The sequence below is a fragment of the Protopterus annectens genome, chromosome 10.part0 (genome assembly GCF_019279795.1).
Source record: "Protopterus annectens isolate FY-2018-M chromosome 10.part0, PAN1.0, whole genome shotgun sequence".
NCBI lineage: Eukaryota > Metazoa > Chordata > Ceratodontiformes > Protopteridae > Protopterus > Protopterus annectens.
The window spans coordinates 715,325,019-715,345,702 of NC_056744.1; the positions used below are offsets into that span (position 1 = coordinate 715,325,019).

Consider the following 20,684-nt stretch of genomic DNA (forward strand, 5'->3'; position numbering starts at 1 on the left):
GTCCTGAATGAATGAGGAAGAATTAGGTGAAAAGATCTAGAGAATACCTGGGAATTATTCCCATTTAGATTGGACACAGGTCAGAATAAGGGTAAGAATCCAGGTAATTCTCACAGCAGGAAGAGTGAAGAGTTTTTCTGTAAACAACTGGAACTGGAAAAAAAAGGAAATGTAAGATTCAAGACATGGAAAAGCATTCTGTAGCTACAGTATGTGAATGGTGATGAGTTAAAGAATGATGGGGGGCATGCAAAGGCTGGCCAAATGGAAGGTGGTAGGTAAGAGCTGTCTCAAAAGGAAATATTGCCAGCCCAGCTTGCTGGAATTTTGTAAATAACTGTATGACATTTGTGATATTAGTATGATTTATATAGAAGTGTGACAGAAGGAGAGACTGCCAGCTCAGTTATCTGGAATTTTGTAGATAATTGTCACTTGTGAATGTCAACATGATTCATATGCTGGTGTTACAAATGTATTAGAGCTGTATATTATGTGTATATCAGACTGGTGGTACAGAAGTGTATGTGTGTGAAAAGGGTTTGTACAGTACTGAGCTTAAAGATGTATCCACAGTGTACCCTACTGGAAAAGAACAAAAATTTTTGTAAATGTGTATTGGTGGGCAGTGGTGGGATGTCCACATCACATATTAATTAGTGGGCAGTGGTGGGATAGCCACATCACATATTAATTGGTTGGCAGTGGATATCTACATATTAGGATTCAATGGTGTGGAGATTGAATTCCTGTAGCCTGTAAACAGTGGTCACTGAAGGTGTTTGTACTCTCAGTCAGCCACATAATGAACATTCAGAGTTTCATATCACAATTGTTTTAATTTTTTTGTTAGCTTAGTTTATCAGGGAGAGCAGGCAAGGATGTCAGCAGAGGAGTATGGCAAGCTGACAAGGAGCCAGTTGACTGAGATGTGCCAAGACAAAGGACTGACTGATGCATGCCAACCTGACTAAAGCAGAAATGTTTGCAGCCCTAGTCACAGCTGCATCACAAACCAGCAATCAGGACGACAACCAGACTGGCCTTGGGAGATGTACAGCTCTCAGAAAATGGACAGTTCAACCTTTCCACAGATGACTTAAAAATCCATCTGGAGTTAGAGACTTGAACTGGAGGCCAAACGTTTGGAAATAGAAACAGCAGAGAGACTGAGACATCTGGAGGCAGAAGAAAATGAGAAAATGAGACATCTGGAGGCTGAGGAAAATGAAAAACTGTGATGTCTAGAAGCTGAGGAAAATGAGAGGCAGAGACAACATGAGAAGGAGATGCTGACTCTTTGCCAGGGTCATGGAGGTAATGGGGAAGGGAGTAACCGAACCCCACAAGCAACAAAAGTCAGTAAATTTTTTCCACAACTTAGAGAGGGGGATAATTTTGACAGTTTTATTCATATGTTTGAAAGGGGTATGTAAACAGTATAACATTGACCAAGTGCACTGGGTACAGTTCTTGGCCCCCTTTACTCCATGGTAAAGGTGTAACTGCTATTTCTAAATTGTCTGATACTGATTGTTTAAATTATAATACTGTTAAAAATTGTCTTTTAGAGTGTTTTAAGTTAACACCTGAAGCCTATAGGAAAAAGGTTTTGTGAGCATAGACGCAATGCAGATGAAAGTGTGTGTGAGTATATTGCTGAACTAAGCACTTATTTTCACAGGTGGGTGAGTGGGTGTCAGGTCACCACTTTTGAAGGGCTGGTGGACCTTTTGGTGAGGGCACAAGCCCTTAGCACTTTGCCTGAGGACATGATAATTTGGTTAGCAGATAGGCAATGCAATACTGCAGATGTGTTGGGGGAAAGGGAGACCTATACTTAGCAAGCAGGGCATTAATGCACAGGAAAGGGATACCCAGTGCTGCTTATGGGTCTAAGGGAACCCATGGTGGGCAGCCTAAACCACCCCAACAGAGTCCGCCAGTAGCAGGGGAAGCCACTAGTCCAGGTAAATGTTCAGGACCAAGAGTTAAATACTTTAATGCAACCAGAGGGGCCATGTAGCATATAGATATAAGGTGGGGCACAAAAGGTGGGTGAGCCAGTAAGTGGGAATAACAGAGTTCCAGCAGTAAGTTGTCTTCAGACAACAGGTGTAGCAAACCGCCACAAGAGGTTATGTCCTATCTTACTAAATGGGAAAGAAATCACTGCTAAGAGAGAGACAGCCTCTGACTTAAACATTGTGAAGCCTGCAGTGGTTAAAGAGGAACACTACTTGCTTGGGCAGTCTACTCCACTCAGAGCTTTAGGAGGGACCACATTCCAAATACCTTTGGCTAGTGTTCACCTTGAGTAGGAGGGTGGAAAAGGAAGCCAGCAAGTAGGTGTGTTTGAGGATATCCCTGCAGATGTCCTGATAGGGAATGATTATGATAATCCAGTACCTTGTGTGCAGGCAATGACATGCAGTCAGGTTTTGGAGACAAGCATGTGGTTCTGGTAGTCTGTGGGAGACCCAGACAGACCGCAGGCATGAAGCCAGGACTGGTGTGGTGGTTACTTCAGAGAGGGAGCTACCCTGTAGCAGTGAGACTGAAGGTAAGCCACAGCTGCTTGTGGGTACTGATGTTCCCTTGGACAGAGTGACTGCAAGGGCAAAGGTGAGTTGTAGTACCCAGGCTGTGACAGTAAGGCACCACTGTCAGAGAATACCAGCTTTCCTGTGGAAGGGGGAGCTTGGAAGGATTGCAAAAAGAGAGTTGAGACAGGCTCAGCTCTCAGACCCTACATTATAAGGCTTGAGAGAGGTAGCCAGTGAGGCACCTGATTGTCAAGGAAAAGAGGAATCTGTATACTGGGACAAAGCGTTACTGCATAGAGTGGACCCCTGAGGGGAGGGCTAGAGGGTGAAATAATACAGCAGTTGGTAGTGCCCAGAGCCTTACTGTCTGGCACTTCTAGCCATAGCCCATGATATTCCCTTTGCTAGTCATATGGGCATACAACATACAAAGAAATATATTATGCAGAACTTTTATTGGCCTGAGATTTCCAGAGATGTAACAGGGTACTGCAGGACCTGTGAGCAGTGCTAAAAGGTAGGCAAGGCAGGAGACAAGGTGAAAGCTCCTTTGATGCCTTTGCCTGTGATTGAGGAGTCATTGCAGAGGGTAGCTATGGATATTGTGGGGCCTCTGAGTACCTCAAGTTCCACAGGGAAGAACTGTATCCTAGTGGTAGTAGCATATGCTACCAGATACCCTGAGGCAGTGGCATTGACAGATCTGCTGGCTTGTCTGTGGCAACACTGTGGGGTGAAGCCGCTAAAGACCACTCCCTACCATCCCCAGACTAATGGTCTGGTTGAGAGGTTAAACTCTACACTAAAGACCATGCAACGGGCATTTGCAGACCAGTTTAAGAGGGAGTGTGACAAATATTTGCCCCATTTGTTGTTTGCTTACAGGGAGGTGCCCCAGGAATCTATGTTTTTTCACCCTTTGAGTTGCTGTATGGGCATACGGTGAGGGGACCTCTAGATCTGATTTGTGATGATTGGGAGGGTGAGTGTGAATTCCACAAGGAGTCTGCTGTGGCATATATCATAAGTCTCAAGGTAAGGCTCAGGGAACTCATGGGCATGGCTCAGGAAAACCTGGCAGAAGCCCAACAGCAGAAAAAGGTCGAGTATGTCAGGAATACTCAAGCTAGAGAGTATGCGGTAGGACAGCAGGTAATGGTTCTCATTCCTGTCAGAAACAACAAGCTGCAGGCAGCATGGTAGGGACCCTTCAAAGTGGTAAGGCAGGTCAGTGATGTTAACTACATGGTAAAACTGCTAGGCAGGGGCACAAATTTTACCATGCTAACATGATGAAACAGTACCATGATAGGAAGGCCCTGGTGCTAAATATTTGCAGTGCAAGGCAGGAGGAGTCTGAGGAGGATCTATGGCTACAGGGAGCCAGCCAAATCCCAAATTACTAAAGTGGCACCTATGGTTGCAGGCATACGATAGGACAGTGCAGCACTGTACTGGGGTCAGCAATGCCCAGGTAGCTGGAATCTCAAGATAGGGTATGGGGTAGTGTATTTCCCAATAGGCTCACCCTCTCAAGCAACGTTTCTCAAGGGTCACCTGAAAAGCTAGCTTGAGTCTTAAGGGGGGGTGTCACAAAATGAAATATTGCCAGCCCAGCTCGCTGTTGTTGTTGTCTTTCAGCTTTTCCCGGTTGGGGGTCGGCACAGTGGACCTCCGGTCTGCTAATAATTGGCAGTAGATTTTCACTAACGCCAAGGTGCCAGCTCGACATTCAACCTTCAGCGAAGGCATGCCCATTTACGCATGTCTTTCGAGCACCCACCAAACCGTGGGGAGGACATGCAGACACCACACAGAAGGCACTCCCCGCACTCCAGCCAGCCCAGCTCGCTGTAATTTTATAAATAATTGTATGTCAGTTGTGAATGTCAACACGATTCATATGCTGGTGTTACAAATCTCTTAGAACTGTATGTTATGTGTATATCAAACTGCTGGTAAAGAAGTGTGTGTGTAAAAGGTTTGTACAGTACTGAGCTTAAAGATGTGTCAACAGTGTACCCTACTGGAAAAGAACAGAAATGTATATAAACTATTGTAATTGTGTAAATGTGTATGTTTTAATAGTGGGAACTGGCTGGCACATAGAAGGTTAACTTGCAAAACTTCAGTAAAATAGTTGAAATTAAATTGTTTTATAACTGTGCCATAAAAGAGATGTTATCTTTCAATTTCAATGCAGCAAGGAGACATTATGCCTAAAACTAGAGAACCTCCTGCATTGTATTGTAAATGTTTTATTGTTTTATGTCTTCCAGCAGTTGCAAACATCTGAAGGCTATGTATTTTCACAGGGAGATACTAAATGCTAGCAGTTTCTAGCAATGGTTGTTGAGCCTGAGAACTGAAGTCAAGTGACAAAAAATCATGTCATTCTGCAAGTATCTCAACAGTAATATTTGATATTACTTTAAGAACTCTCTGAGAGAGTGACCGGGCAGTTTGTATTTTGTCTTTGACATTGTAGGATAAGCTGGGGAAACCCACTCATCACATATGTCATGCCTGGCTCTGTAAGTAAATTAACTAAGGTACAGTAATTTCTTTTAGATTCAGTAAGGAATATAGTAAAAATTAGTTTAGATGTTTTCTGTATTTATTTGAGACTGTCCTACAATGTTGTTTTAAATATTTCTTGTGATTTTGAACTCTTAAGTTACTCTGATGGTTTACTGAGTATGTTCTTGTTCTTTTATTGTTTATTATTAAATATATTTAGACCTCTTTATGGCTGATATTTGTGAGACATATTTAAGCTCTTACTTGCATATCTATTTGGAGACACTGTGCAGGCCACTCCCAATAGCCTTGCTCTTGGTCAAACTACCATTTGGATTAATAGTAACATTACACAGCAAGATTGGCCACCCTTTGCTAAGGGCCTTAAAGTAGCTGATAAGTAGTGGTTGGTGGCAGTGAAAACTACTTTATAATCTGGGCAGAAGGGAGCATAGCTAGTAAACCTGTGCCAGCCTTTCCCAGGTGTGTGTGTTTGTGTGTATAAATCAAACCTCAAAGTGTGTGTGTTAGCTACTTGTGCAGGAACATGAAGCACTGGTTGGACAGAGAGGGTGCTGGAAGTCTTGGTTTGGCCACTCAGCTGATCTCAACCCTGTAGCTGTGTCAGTGGGGAGTCCTGTTGAGGATCTGGAGAAAGAGGGAGAAACCAGACCCAGACTTACTGTGGTCTCTGTGTGCTCTTATGGGAAATTGCACTTTACTATGTGTGTACTTCTCATCCTCCCAGTGTGTACTTTCCCCACTGTTGTCAGTAGTGAAGATTGAGCCTCCTTGATTACTGAGCCAGAGTTGGGGCATCACAAGAGCTATGGAATAAACCTGGAGCAAAACTGGAAATGTTGATTCTGTGGTACTGTCGCATGAATGCTAGGAGGGCAGACTTGAGTATGTTAATGAATGGCAGAGGAATGTATCCAAAAAGGAGAGGGAAGTATGGATGGTGTTTTAGAGTATGAAAGAGAGAAAGTAACAGTAACTTGATCTTTGACACACCAGAGGGTATCTTTGGAGAACATAGTAACGTTATCCACTGAAAAGCAAAACTCTAGAAAAGTGCACATTGTGAATCACATTAACATATATCAAAGACAAAAAGACATGCATCTGGAGCGATTGTCCCTGGGCCTCCACTGAAAATTGGATTTGTTCCAAGTCGGACTTTCCTGGTAAACAAATAATAAAGTACAACAAAGCTTGTATTCAGAGAAATCAAATATTTGATGGTATCAGAAGTGCACTGATTGGACTGCATGTATGTTTACTACTGTATAGTACTGTGCTTCTGAAATTTAATAGAAATGCTAAAACAAAAAACTAACAGAGTACCAACAGTAAATTACCTTTATTACGTATTTTCCTAGAATGCTGACAGAAAATGTTTGTTTCAGCAGTAGAGTCCTATCTTTTGATGAAATGTAATTGGAGAAATTATATTTTATGTCACTCTTCCTGTAAAATGCAGTTGCATGAGTGACTTCCATTATACATCTGCATTGTGAAATTAATATTTGTATGAGCCTTATTTTTCATCCTTTTTATTTTTTTTTCTTGCATTTGTGTGATTATAAAGTTAATATATAAGGCTCCCCCTAGTGAAATGTCAGGACTTGCAATGCCGAGCCCTAAAACAGAAAGTACAGGAAACAATTGAACACTGAACATTACTTTTTTCCTTTAAACTCGAATACCAACAAAAATCACCAAACAACTGAAAAACTAAAAAAACAAGGCGAAACTATGGCTGAAAAAGTGCTAAGAAAATGTTTGTGGGTTCTTTTTCAGCCATAGTTTCACCTTGTTTTTTTAGTTTTTCCTTTAATCTTGTTTTTTTTTTTTTTTTTTTTTTGCAGCAAACCACTCTACACTCCCATTGTGGGGGGTAAGCACTCCCCAAATTATCCTAACAATAAAATTGCCATACCTCAAAGAAAAGGGAAAATCCCCAAAAATGACCATCTTGGACTTAGTATTATTTTGTCTCCACACTCTGGGATTTCACATTGGAAGTCTTGACATTTTGATAATATAGTTATATGTGTAACTATAGCATCCTTCAAGGTAAATCTAGATAACTGGATGGGCAGCATCAACCCCCCCCCCCAATCTGTTTTGTCCTATCCTCCTTGAGGTTGTATAGAACTTTGGAATATAGTTTTTTGACTAGACTTATGATGGTCTGGAGACTAATTGCATAGTGCTTACCAGTGAACCTGTAAGCAAAGGGATGTAGGGTGGAATACCCCTATGTGGGTTTGCAGGTGGGTTCACTCTGCTGCAGAAAACAATGTCAGTGTCAGTCTCGTATTTGGCGAGTGCATTGTTTGATGATTGTGATTACCCAGTTTGCTTTTCACAGATTATGTATCAACCATCAGTAGGCCCATGTAGACATTAGGGTTCTAGTTTTTCTCCTTAAAGTTCATAGCAAACATGTACATGTAATATTCTTTTGTCTGTCAGATTCACAAAATATCAGAATTGTATATTGTTTTGTTAACGTAACATCAGAACCTAAAATGTGGTGTATTTCTCTGGAAACTGGTATGTTCAGTCATTTTAAGTGGGAGAGCAGAAAACGTTTTGAGAAGTTTAGTGTGAAAGCCACACCTTTAAGGTACAGTTATTCCCTTACTGCTGTGTGAGTGATTATTCACATATCTTGACTAAAAAACATACTTAGAAAATGTCACAGTATTACAGAGATGTAGCATTTGGTAGGCTTGGTTAAATTAAGGTCAGAGCCCAGTGATCATTAGATATTACCAACACACAACTTTTCTAACGCATTCATTTTATTTGTGGGATTCCAAAAGCCTTACTGTTAGGTGGAGTAGCTTTAGCTAAGGTATTCAAAATCTCAACAGTAGAACACAGGTATATCATTTCCATTCATTGTAGCTAAAACATAATAAAATACATAAGTATAATGTGGTGTTAAAAATCAGACATAAAAACATGATTTGCAGTCTTTTAAATGTCACTGCAGAAAATCTACATAAAAATAATAATTTTCTTATTATTTTTAGGCTAACATTGCTGCTTTGACTTTAAAGCTAGATGCACAGTCTAAGAATGTTTTATAGATGAGTGAGTAGCATTTCATGAACATCACATTATAACTAAGGACATTTTGGAGCAAGAACTTCAGCAAAATATAGGGGAATGGAACGCAAAACTAATGGCATGTGAGCTGAAACTAAGTACAGATAAGACAGTTGTAATCACAAATGGGGAAATCAGAAGAAGCCGAACATTGAGATAGGAGGGAAAATAGTGAAACAGGTTAACAGGTTCAGGTATCTGGGAGGGGTGGTTGAGGGAGGTCTGAATGAGAAGGTCAAAGCTAGAATCATATGGGCTGCAGACAGTTGGCACAGTGTGTTGAGGGGTAGTGTATGACAGAAGAATTGCAAAGATTCTGAAAAGTAAGGTGTACAAAACAGTGATGCGACCACTACTACTGTATGGAACAGAAACCTGGGCAGTAAAGGCAGAGCAGTTGAGAGAACTAAAGGTGATAGAGATGAAGTGCCTGAGATGGGCGGTAGGATGCACACTGTGGGACAAATGAAAAAATGAGGACATAAAAGGAGAAGAGAAACTGGCACCAGTTGCAGAAAAGATCAAAGAGAACAGATTATGTTGGTCTGGACACATGCAAGAAATCTGGTGAAGAAGATTTGGACAGGCAAAATAAAGGCAAGAGGAAACTAGGGCATCCAGCAAAGAAGTGGAATGATTGTGTGAGAGAAGACCTTGAACAGTCATGCCCGACTGTTGCAGAATGTAGGAGAATGACACTGAATAGAGTGAGATGACGAAAGTTGACACAACAACCCAAATCCATGTAGAAAATGGGAAAAGGGGTGTTGATGATGATAGAATTTCTCAAATGACTATGGAGGTGAAGCCCTTAACATAGAAAGACCAAAGCAGCCAGTAATCTAGGAAAAAGCTACTAGAAAATTATTACTAATGAAAGGGTTACATGGGAAGTAGAATCTGCTGGTTAAGCTGAAATTGCAGTTTAGGAATTAGGTAGAAAGGTAAGAAGACTAGTTCAGTCAGTGGTCCTTATCTACAGTTCTGACTATGTGTATATTCCCAATATAGCTTTCTCTTATTTAGTCATTTGTAGTGCATGGAGTGCCTTGATAACACTCCAAAATCAGGAAAAAGATAAGGTTGTTAAGGTTGTCCCTAGTGTGAGACTTAATCCTAGCAGGGCTTAGATGGGTTTAACAAAGGCTTGTTAAAGACACCTAAATGCTGTAGGATTGGGTCTCGTGCTAGGGTCTAACAGCAGACAGTGAAGGCCTGCAAAACACAGCAGCAGATGATAAAATATCTTTTAAAAACTGTTAGATGTTTATCTCTGCCATGCTTAAACAGCAAATGTGGCAGAATAGAGTGTCTAACAGCTTTTAAAGCTGATTAATTTCTACCTGCTGTTTGTCTGACAGTGCTAAGTGCTTTACTAGTTTTCAAAGGCTTTGAAACCAGGTAAAACACGGGACTCTTACATTTTTTTCTATAACAAGTTCAACATGGAGCAGATAAAGCTCCATGCACTGCAAAGAATTATGACTGGGTCTCTGATTGTAACCATATTTGTGTGCTCTCGATGTGGATGCCAAGATTCAAAGAGCAAGCTTGGCTCTTTAGGTAAATTTATTGGCATCCATGTCTCAAACACATAATAAGCTGGTTACGATTGGAGACCTGATCATAATCCTCTACAGTTTTGCATAGCAACTGACAAGAATGAAAATTAAATTGATTCTTGTCCCTCAAAGTGAGCTGCTTTGGCTACATCTGGCAGTTTTGCTTTCTAATTTCTCTCTCAGTAGCTGTGCAGATGCATGGCTAGAAGTATTCACAGGCTTTTATCGTTTTCATCACTGCCTCTTTTATTCTTCTAGCTGGAATGACTACAACACCTTGTTGTTATAGATACTGGGATGGTAATAAAGGTTTTATAAATGTGTAACATATTAGGTAAGTTGACACAAAGGAGTAATATTCAGAAGTAGAAGATAAAGGGAGACTGTAAAACAAAATATAATTATTTTTCTTATTAAATGTGTTAGCAGTGATTCATTCTTACAGTCCTGTATCTTTTCATTCAGCAGTCAGTAGTTCCTTTTTAACATTTTCTTTCCCCTTCCTCCCTCCCTTTTTTGTCAGATGTATTATTTTGTCTTCCCTTAATTTAACATTTTCCTTCAGCTTCTTCCTTTCCATCTCACCCACAGGTTACCAAAGCTGACATCAGAGCAGTGCTTAATGCTGACTTCAGCATATTAGATGTCTTTTTGCCAGTATACATTACCAGAAATAAAGAAAATTGCCCCTGCAACTGTATTTTACATATGATGAACATTTTCCATGTTTATCTTTCCCTGCCTTCCCCATCCAGCTGTCCCAGTTCAAACCTATCTTCCTCATGCATACTGCAGGGACATCATTACATGCTGTTAGCACACCTTCACACAAGAGTCTGACTAAGCTACTCACTTAATGCATTTTTATATTCTGCATTTTCATATTATACAGCTGTTTGATTTTGGTTGCTTTCAACAAATTATAATAGCCGCTTCTACCTGTGACTATATCTTCACAACCTGACCATTTTGATATATGTTCAATATTCATTATTATCCCATTGTTTGTGCACTTAGAAGCAATGAAGTGACATTTCTGTGTTCAGGCTGTTTAGAGTTGATTATTTGATCACCAGATGTTCAACAATGCCATTCTTTTGAGACCTGTATTGTCAACTGTGAAGGTTATTTAACGGTTACTCTTCACATTTCAAGGAACATTTGAGTATTACTGCCACTGTAATTCAGGGCTTGATGTTTCAGGATTCATTTTTTAAAGTTTTGGACAGAAATTTTGAAAATTACCGCTTATGAATTTGTATCTAGTCTAGTAAATGCAGCTTCACAACTGTGGATTTTATAAACTAAGTTACAGTGAGATTACATACCATGATTTCCTTGCATCTGATATCTTATCACATTTGTCTTGCTAGAAATGCAGTTATTTTCTTTATTCATTTGTTACACTCCAGGCTGATATTTTATATGCTTACTGTGAAATTGCCTCAAGACATATGAAGGCTTTAAGCTACATTTATTCATGACTTAGAGATATGCAGAGAGTGCTAAAAATCTGAACAGAAATTACTCAAGTAAGAAACTGTCTTCTTTATAGTGGTAGATGGGCCATTTTAAGTCAAAATATGCTGAGTTATGAACAACATAAGCAAAAAGAGGAAGTTTTATATAAGAGAGTCAGTTAAAGTACACACTGACCTCATCTGTGCCACATCATTGACGATGCATGAGATGTGTTTAATACACTCTCCACTGTGCCTGCATGAAACATCAGAGCTTGCATAACAGTCACCTGGCAGCTACTGCTCATAACTGACAGCTTGAATTTGCAAATGGTCATAACAACCTATATTGGTGGTGTGGGGGGAAAAGGCCCAGACTACAGCTCGGGTAACCCAAGTTCCAACAGCAGCTCTGGGGATTGATGATGCAACAAGTAAGGATAGATGTCTCTTTCTTTTGGGGGGGGGGTAGTTGTTGGGCATGTAGAGTGCTCTATTTGATGATCTCGCCTCAATCGGTGGGGGATGGACTGCAGGCAGACATGGGCTTGACAGCCTAAGGTGGTGCTGGCAGATTTTGTCAGCCACTTGTGGAGAAGCAAACAGGTGCATGAATTATGGACGTAGGTGGGCCTTGTGATGATGGTTGTTCTCATGTCACCTCTAAGGAATGTGTTAGGCTAAAAATTATGCTGTCATTATCAGGATGCTGTTGAAAGCACAAAGTTTCTGAGGGTGGCCTGGTTGACAGCACCCCCCCCCCCCATGTCTGTCATCATAGGGGTCTGATGGGACTTCCCACACACAATATCCTTGATTGTTCTCACTCTTAGATCACTACACCCCAGAAAAACACAGATTACTGTTTGGCAATAAAAAAAACTGCCTCACTTTTTCTGTAGGAAGTTGTGCAACTGACACATCTGAAACTCAGCTAAATCCTCTGTGAAGCAGGCAACAACACAAGTAATTACCAAGGCTTCCACTGATCCCAACCTTGTCTATGACATAAACAGGACATGTTAGAGGCACAGGGATGTGTCTCAAAGATTACCCCTTCTCTGGGACAGAGCAAAGCTCGTCCCTAAACCTGTTTAAATGTAAATTAGACCAATGGATGGGAAATTGCAAATGTATCCATGGGTTGTCACTTATGGTCCTAAAGGACAAGGGTAGCCTACGAATGCTTGATCTGTACAACCCTGTTATCAAAATCATAAAATTCCCTGGGGTATTGACATACGTCAGAAATATTTTACTAAATTTGGGGAAAGCTTAGCTAGGCTTAAAATAGCTCTTATGGTGATAGCCTAGTAACTGCCTATGAATGTAATCTTAAGGCAGTATGTTTGAGCAAAAGTGATAAAAGTATTGTGATAGGAACAACTGACTTTAAGCCATCTAATAAATACCCACTATTTTGTTTCTGTTATTTAAAAATTCATGTCAGTTAATTTTTTTTATATATCTCTGTGTGGGTGTGTGTGTGTGTGTATATATATATATATATATATATATATATATATATATATGTATATGGATAGATATCTGTTGCTTAAAAACTTATAATTTTACTTTTCAAAATCAATGATTTATGTGCCATTAATGAGCATTTTATTGGTGCCACCTAAACTCGTTATCATTATGCTAGTATGATCACACGTTATTATATCTTAAATTACAAAAATTGCAAGAAGTCTAAATAATACAGAACTCTCCAGCTTGTGGGAAGGTCACTTTTATGAAGAAAGTTAGCCCGTGTCTGTAACAGCAAGATGTCACATTCATGAAGAGCTGTGAAGGAATGCTTATCTGAAATTCGGTGACATGCTGTTGAACAGGTTTGAAAAATTAAACTTATCACAAATTTAAAAAAAAAGGTACAGTATTGTTTTTGGTTCCCTACTGAAATGTGAAGGTTCAAAATGTTGAGTCGGGAAAGACCAGAAAAAGACTGAAAATATAGAAGATCATCAAATATTAAACATCACTGTTCCCCTTTAAGCTTTTTTTTTTGTTTGTTTTTTTTGCAGGGGTAAGCCCCTTCCTGTATACCCTGATGTGTGGGAGATTGGTGCTTGCCTCCACATCTCCTGAACATATATACCAACTCCAAGATTGCCATACCTTGGAGAAAAGGGAATATTGAGAGAAATGGCAATCTTGAACTTGATATATGTAAGTCTGGATTTTCAGTCATTCATTTTCCACGTTCCAGAACAAGATATTCCGAATGCTGACATTTCAAATACTTACCACTTTTTAACTCATTTTTTTTTTCTTTGCATGTTCAGTATATTTGTCTTGCCACCCTATTATTTGAAAGAGTTTTAAAATATTTCAGCTTCAGCTCCTTTTAAATGACTTATTATGTTTCCTAGATACAATTCCCCTGTAATGTAATTTGCATCCATACACTCACAAAGTATCGGTCTGTGTTTGAAAACCAAGTTTTCTGCTTTCATGACATGCTGGAAGCTGCCATTTAAGGGACTACATTTATACAGGGTGCTGGAGATATTTATAATAGGGTGTAAACTGTGGAACTGGACAGACATAGTAGATGACAACTGTAGGATTTTATATATTGGGCATAGTAATCCAAAGAGAAGTTTTAAGGTAGTACTGTCAGTGACTGAAATAACAAAGACGAATAAGTGTTATCCTCCATGCTTAAATCATTCAGGCCATTGCAGGAGGACAATGTGGAAGTGTAATGCCATGCTGGGCCTTGTAGCAAAACAGCTTAACTAAAAGGAACATGAGATGCTTATACCTTTGCATAGATCACTAGTGAAAATAATACTTTAGATACTAGACTGAGATTTGGAAGCCTGGGCTAATTTCAATACGAGTTATTTGGTAAGCTTTACAAACATGTTAAGTAGCATACAAAGATACACGTATTAGATGAGGTTGAGTGACATGGTTGTAGATCATGAAGGGAAGTGGTATCATCCAGGTACTGAGCTGTCTGGTGGCTGTTAAAAGTTTATAGAGAAATAAAATATTTAATTGGCATATAAGGAAAACGGGTTTAAGCATCAGTTCTTTACTTGGAAGAAGAATGCTGTTAAATGTTTTGCCAGCCCAAATAGTAGGCAATAAAACTACAAAGGCCTTCAAATAAGGGTGTAAACTGACTCGAGTAGCCCTCACTCGTGACCTAAACCTGGTCTGTAACATCAATAGGACTTGTTGGCGGGATCGATTTGTGTCCTAGAGAACTCTCCCTTTTGTGTAATAGATTCCCTCTCCACGTAAAGCAGAGTACCTCATTAATCCTTTTTAAGCACAGCCTGGATAACTGTATGGGGAAAAAGAAAATGCACCGCTGGGATTCCACCTGTCTCTCTGCTTGACAGTGGCATAGGGTGGAGACTTGTTGAAACATGGGCTAAATTCTTGGCTAGGCTTGTAAGGGCCTCAGGGCCAATAGCCTAGTAACTTCCTATCATCCTAAGTGAAAACTAAATGAGATGGAGGTGTAGGGCATTATAAAGAGCTTCTTGTATTAATGGCTCTGGTAGCTGCGTTGCTGCTTGTGCTGGCTATTTTTTTCCATGTTTGTGTGTCGTTAACTTGGTGGTGTTTTTGTTTTAACTGTGTTTATTGTAATTTTTTTTGCAGTTAGGTAGAACAGTGGTGAAGTGGTTAATATTGCTGTCTCACAGTGGTTGCTTCTCCAGAGTGATACATTGTTGTATGTGTTCTTTGAAGAGTCCGCGTAACCTTAGTTCTCTGTGGGTTTTTGGTGCTCTGGTTTTCTTCCAAATCATAGATATGTGATTTGGGTGAATGGGCAATTCTTCCAATTGCCTGCAGGTGTATGTGCATTAAGTGAATTAGAGTACATGTACACCCTTCTATGGGGCGATGTCCTGTTCAGGATTAGTTTCATTGCAATGTGCCCAGTGAGTCCCAAGTCCAAGAAATGGATTAAGTAGATTATTGGTGAATGCGTGGAAAGTGCCACCTTCTACTGGAAGGCTATAACTTTTAATCCATTCTCTATGATGGTGATGCAGCTTTACTATACTAATTATTGAGGCTGCGTACTTTAAAACATTTTGAAAAGAATATTAAAATATTAATGAACATTCATGTTGTTCACAAAGCTGAAATGCCATTTGACCACTGAACTACAGTGATGCTTTGCGACTGTTAACTTCCCCACCTCCCTTTGGTAAGCAGCTCAGGGTTTTATTGTAGTATACTGTTTGGATTTGAAGAGTTGATGGCATACATCTAATCTGAGTCCACTCATGCAGCAGAACCTTCTAGTGATGCAGATGATGGGAGGAATGAGTTACCCACATCATTGCAAGGACCACAATGCCCTCATCATGCAAGTCCAATAACTGCTGATAGAGTGACTTTGTGGCTGAACACCACTCCCCAGACACTGCCTCTTCTCCTAGGGATGGTTCAATCTTTTTTCTCTGCCCAGAAGTACAGGATTACCCTGTTTCTTTGGCTGTGTTGTACAGTCCATTGATAACCCAATCTTTGTAGTGTGGACCCAGGCTCACACACCCTGTACCAATGTGTACCACTGGAGAATGAGCATGCCTTTTCTCCCAACACAGACATGCCTGATCTCCAATGATACATACTGGAGTGTACTGGTATGGGGTGTGGATGACTCGTCCATGTTGCAAAGAGTGGATTATGTATTGTGCAACACTGCAAAATAAACTAGTAGAGGCTTTTTAAAGTAAGAGGTTGAATTTCTTAGTTGTAGGATCTGACATTCAGGATTTGCAATAACCAGTGTCATACAAAAGGAAAATATAGAGGAAATGAAACATCGAATGAGGGTTGGGTTAGTTTTTAAATAAACAACAAACTAAATGGAGTGGAGAACCAAAAGAGATTTTGTTGAGATAACGTTTAATCATGATGTAAACGCCCAGGAGAATCTGAGAGCTGCAGCAGACATTAAATAATTGTTTTTATCCATAGACTCTTGGCCCTTAGCTTTGTAAAAGTTAAAGAACTACACATCATGGGAGTAGGTCATTTTATACAGCTGCACAAAAAAGGGAAATGTAGACTCTTTCCTGACTTCTTTTATAAATGGCTTGTTGGAATTGTCACTGGATTACTTCCTGATGGACACCTGTGTTTGCAAATGTAATGATGTGTTTCTTTTCATTTATTTTATTTATATGAACACATAAAGCATACTAAGAATTTGACAATACCTTGTACCTGTCCCAGCTAAGAGGATGTAAAAGTTACAAGTATTATTTATTGTCAAGATTATTTTAGACAGCAAATCCAAACTTTTGTTTTTTGTTAAAGAAAACATATACTGGGTACTGTTCACAAAAATTGCCAATGTTCTCATCCACAAGATTTGTTACAATAAAATGATATTTTGTGAACTATGGGTTAAATGCTGAAAATTGCTGGATATGTTAGGCGGAGTTCACCAAATGAAATACAGTCGTATAATAATGAAATTGTCATTATGTTTCACTGGCACCTGCGTAGTACTTGTTTATCTATTATTTAATTATTTTTATTTACATCAGGATTAGTCCCACAAGCACATTGACCACTTTTCTGGGAGACCATTTAAAATTACTGCTGTACAGTATTTAGTTCTGTGATTCAGCTTCTGTCTGTTATGCTTTTGATGCAAAGTCTGACGGTCCTCTGGCTTTGCATTGTGCATTTTCAGTGCTCTGTTTCATTTCAAACACTTAAGATATATAAGTAGACAAATTATTTATTTTGCAAACTACCCAGAGTTATTTGTGCATGTGGAAATAGATGCTTCCTACGATAGACCGAAGACCCATCCAGGGTTTGTTTTCTGCTTTACATTCATTGTTCAATGTGACAGGCTATAGCTTCTATGTAGACTTGAATAGGATACAGCAGATGTCAGAAAAATGACTGAATGAATGAAGTCTTCAGCATAGTTACAGCATGACCCCAGCTCTTGAAATATTCATAGCCATTGCATAGTTCTTTCCAATAAAGTGGTTATATGGCTACTTTACTCACGTAACTTTGGATATTGTGAAAATGTTTTCTCATCTGAATGCAGAAAGTGGCTACCGATGCTTTTATTAGGTGGGTTTTAATAAATGGTTCTGTGACAAGCTTCACATCAAAGCCGTAATAATTGGTAAAGTAATGTACAGATTTTGATGCAACTGCAAATGTTTGTAGCCACTTTTTTGGCATTGTCTCATTAGGGACAGGCTTGTTAACATGCTTTTGTGGTTGAGGAGCTCTACAAAAAGTATGTCGTCAGTCTTTGTACAGGGTCATAGTTTTTCAGTGACCATACATGGTTTATGAGGTTGAGTCTCTTTAATTGGTATGTTGTGAATTTCTTGGGACAAAATGATAAAATCTAACAAAATTAATATTCATTACAGTAAATGGAGAATTGAATGTTAGGAAGCTGGACATGATCTAGTATTGCAAAATAACTAACTCTCCATTTGTTCCATACATAATAGATTTTTGCATATTCCTGCAGTTTTACATTTTCTAAAATGGAGCAGTTTCCTTTCCTAGGGAAGAACCATCTGCAATATTGACTGTATTTTTTATTTTGTAGGAATGAGGATGCATTTGACCAGCTGGCTGTCACTCCTTCACCACCACCACCAATCAGCAACCAGTCTTCTGTTGAGGTAGGAACAGTTATTTCTATTTACATTATGATGGTATTTCAAAGTTGCTTTGCTACTTCTGAGATATAGCATTGTGGTAATTCTTTAGCGTTTGTGGGATGCCCTGTATTTCAAGTTAGGCTGTGATCACAAGGGACTGGCAACATTCTCATTTCACCATGAACATTACCATAGCTGAGTAATATTCTTTGATCATGTTTTATCACCATGTGTGCACACCAAGTGCTTAACAGCATGGTCTTTTACAAATATAACAGTCAGCCACACAGGGTATCCTTAACATATTAACACCTATGTGGTGTGGAATGTCACACCTCTAGCAGCCTACTCATAGCTTGCATTCCTGAGCAGTTTGCGAAAAATAAACTTAAAAAACATAATATTTTGTGAACAGTAAAAGCTATTAAAATTGCACAAATAGCACTATCAGTACATAATATTATTTACAGTGATAATAGTGCATTCATAGCCTTTCCACAAATTATATAATGTATTATAATGCATGTGAATCAGAAATTGTATTTTTTCTGAATTTTCACAAACAAATTCTCATATGCTGGGAGCTGTAAAACCTAGACATATTTATTTTATTTATTTATTTTATTTTACATTTGTTGACCGGGATAGTCCGTCTGGATTTCGTGTCCATTTTCAGCGGAGGCCCGGGGAGAAAAGCTCCACAGTGACAGTGATTAATACATAGAGATAATACATAAGAAAAAATACACAAAAATCATAATTACACTCATACAAAAGAGGAGATACAGTAAAGTGTTAATTATACTAAAAAATAAACATAAAAAGTGTAAAAGTATTATACAATAATGAGTATACAAAAAATCAACACAGTTTCCAGTGTACTATTTCTCCTATTGAGCACTAAAAACTTCTTTAGTTAAGAGGAGATGAGAAAAAAGTAATAATAAAAATAGTGGGATACTCATGGGAGAAGACCTGTACTAAATGGAGAAAGGATTAGTCAGGATTGGAGCATTGACAGAGCCAGTTTGACCTTAAATGGAGATGTAATTTTTTTTTGAAAGAATTTAAAGAGGAAATACAGGAGAGGCATATAAACAATATATATAAATACAGATATAAACAATAATAAACAGCTAGCAATATTTCAGATATAGTGTGATATAAATGGACATTAACAACCAATTTCCCTGTCTCCCAGATCGGCATATCACACTATACCCCCTCAATAACATTCAGGGATATCAGTTATGGAAATATGAACAATAAGTGACAAATAGTGATTCATTTCTCTACTGCAGCATACCCTAGACTAACCATCTTAGTTTCATTTTGTTAATAACTCCTTGCTCTTTCTAATGCTGTCTATTATTAGCTGGTAAGTGGTTCAGTTAAAGAAGCCAGACCCAAAAAAGGTCTGGATGCCAAAGTGAACTGTGGGTGCAAACTGGAAATTTACAAAAAAAAAGGCATTTAGGCTTGAATGAGTTAATTCTTTTAATGGCAGCAGTATGTAGTGGTCCTGTCAGTACAATGAAATTGCCATTATCTTGAAATTGTGTTTGCAGCTCTGCTGCATATGCATGGTTTTAAATATGTCCCCTGATAAAACCCTTATTTATTAATTTCTGCCTGAAAGTCAACAGAGTGACTTATTACTCAACACATGTAATGATCAAGAAATATAATTTGTCTGAAATGTTCCAGGCACTTCTGTTTATTGGTCTTCAGTATTTTTGAGCTTTTAGAACAGTTGATATTAGGCCAATACCTTTCATCTTTTTTTTAAACTGTGTGTGTTCCATGTATATGTAGAAGCTACAAAGGTTCTATGTATATGTAGAAGCTACAAAGGTACAAATAAATGTATTTAATAATTTTGCTGGGTTTGTTTTTTTTAATATTTTTCAAAGATAAAGTAGTCACAATAGCAGCTTCCTGCTAAAACTTTGAGTATGTTGAGAATTTGGCCTTTAATTCTGAGTCATTTTAGAAGATAGCATTCTGATTACTTCCTCCAAAGAGTTGAATTTGTTGGTAGTTAAGAGACCATTATAAGAATAGATCCACATACCCTTTTTTGTCAGAATGTTAAAGTTTTGGATTTGGTGTGTGAAATGCTACTGTGAAGTGCTGTACTTGGTAACCAATGCTTTATTGTCCCGCCTACAACTCTGTTCCTTTGCTAGCTTTAAGGTTATTCTATATGAATCTGGTTAGAGGATTTGTGCATGATAAAGACACCTTTAGTATCACCTTAGGAATATTTTTTAAGTGACAGCATTAAAAAAATGCTATCCAGAATACAAATCTGTAAAAGGAGGAGTTCAGTTATCATTGCTTAGATATTGGTGAGGGCCCAAACTCCCTGAAGTCTGCCTGAAAGGCAATCCCTCTTACCCTAGTGGATCACCCACTGCTTGGGAACAAATAAGCACAAGTCTGCTATGGGGAGGCTAATTGTCAGCAGGCAGAGGGGGAGAAATCATACTGAAAAAAAGTATTTGGTGACTACACATAAATTGCCCTGTTTTGGGGGTTTTTGAGGTTGTATATTCTCAGAAATAGAATGCACTGGAAGGAACCTAGAGAACCCCCCCTGAAAAAAATACCTAATTTGGTACATTATTTACTACTACACTTCATCAGTTACATAATTAAACTTCTTTTCTTTCATCCAGTTATACGTAATGCTTCTCTTCACTGACTAACCCCATTTGAACTTTGACTCATCTTACTCCATAACACTTCCTCCCCTTCTCCTCATATCTAAACCTATCCTATATAGTTTCTCATGTATCTTTAACTAACCTTTACCCTCTGCAAAAGCAATAT

At 38.8% G+C, this 20,684-nt stretch overlaps 1 protein-coding gene across 1 annotated transcript in view; it reads left to right on the top strand.

Moving 5' to 3' along the window:
* Positions 1 to 20,684, top strand: part of PATJ (PATJ crumbs cell polarity complex component) — a gene marked incomplete in the record, with an annotated part of 2,990,875 nt that overhangs the window by 1,922,407 nt on the left and 1,047,784 nt on the right. The window contains 1 exon segment of the mRNA XM_044085542.1: positions 17,795 to 17,870. Within this exon segment, the coding sequence (XP_043941477.1) occupies positions 17,795 to 17,870 (76 nt within the window).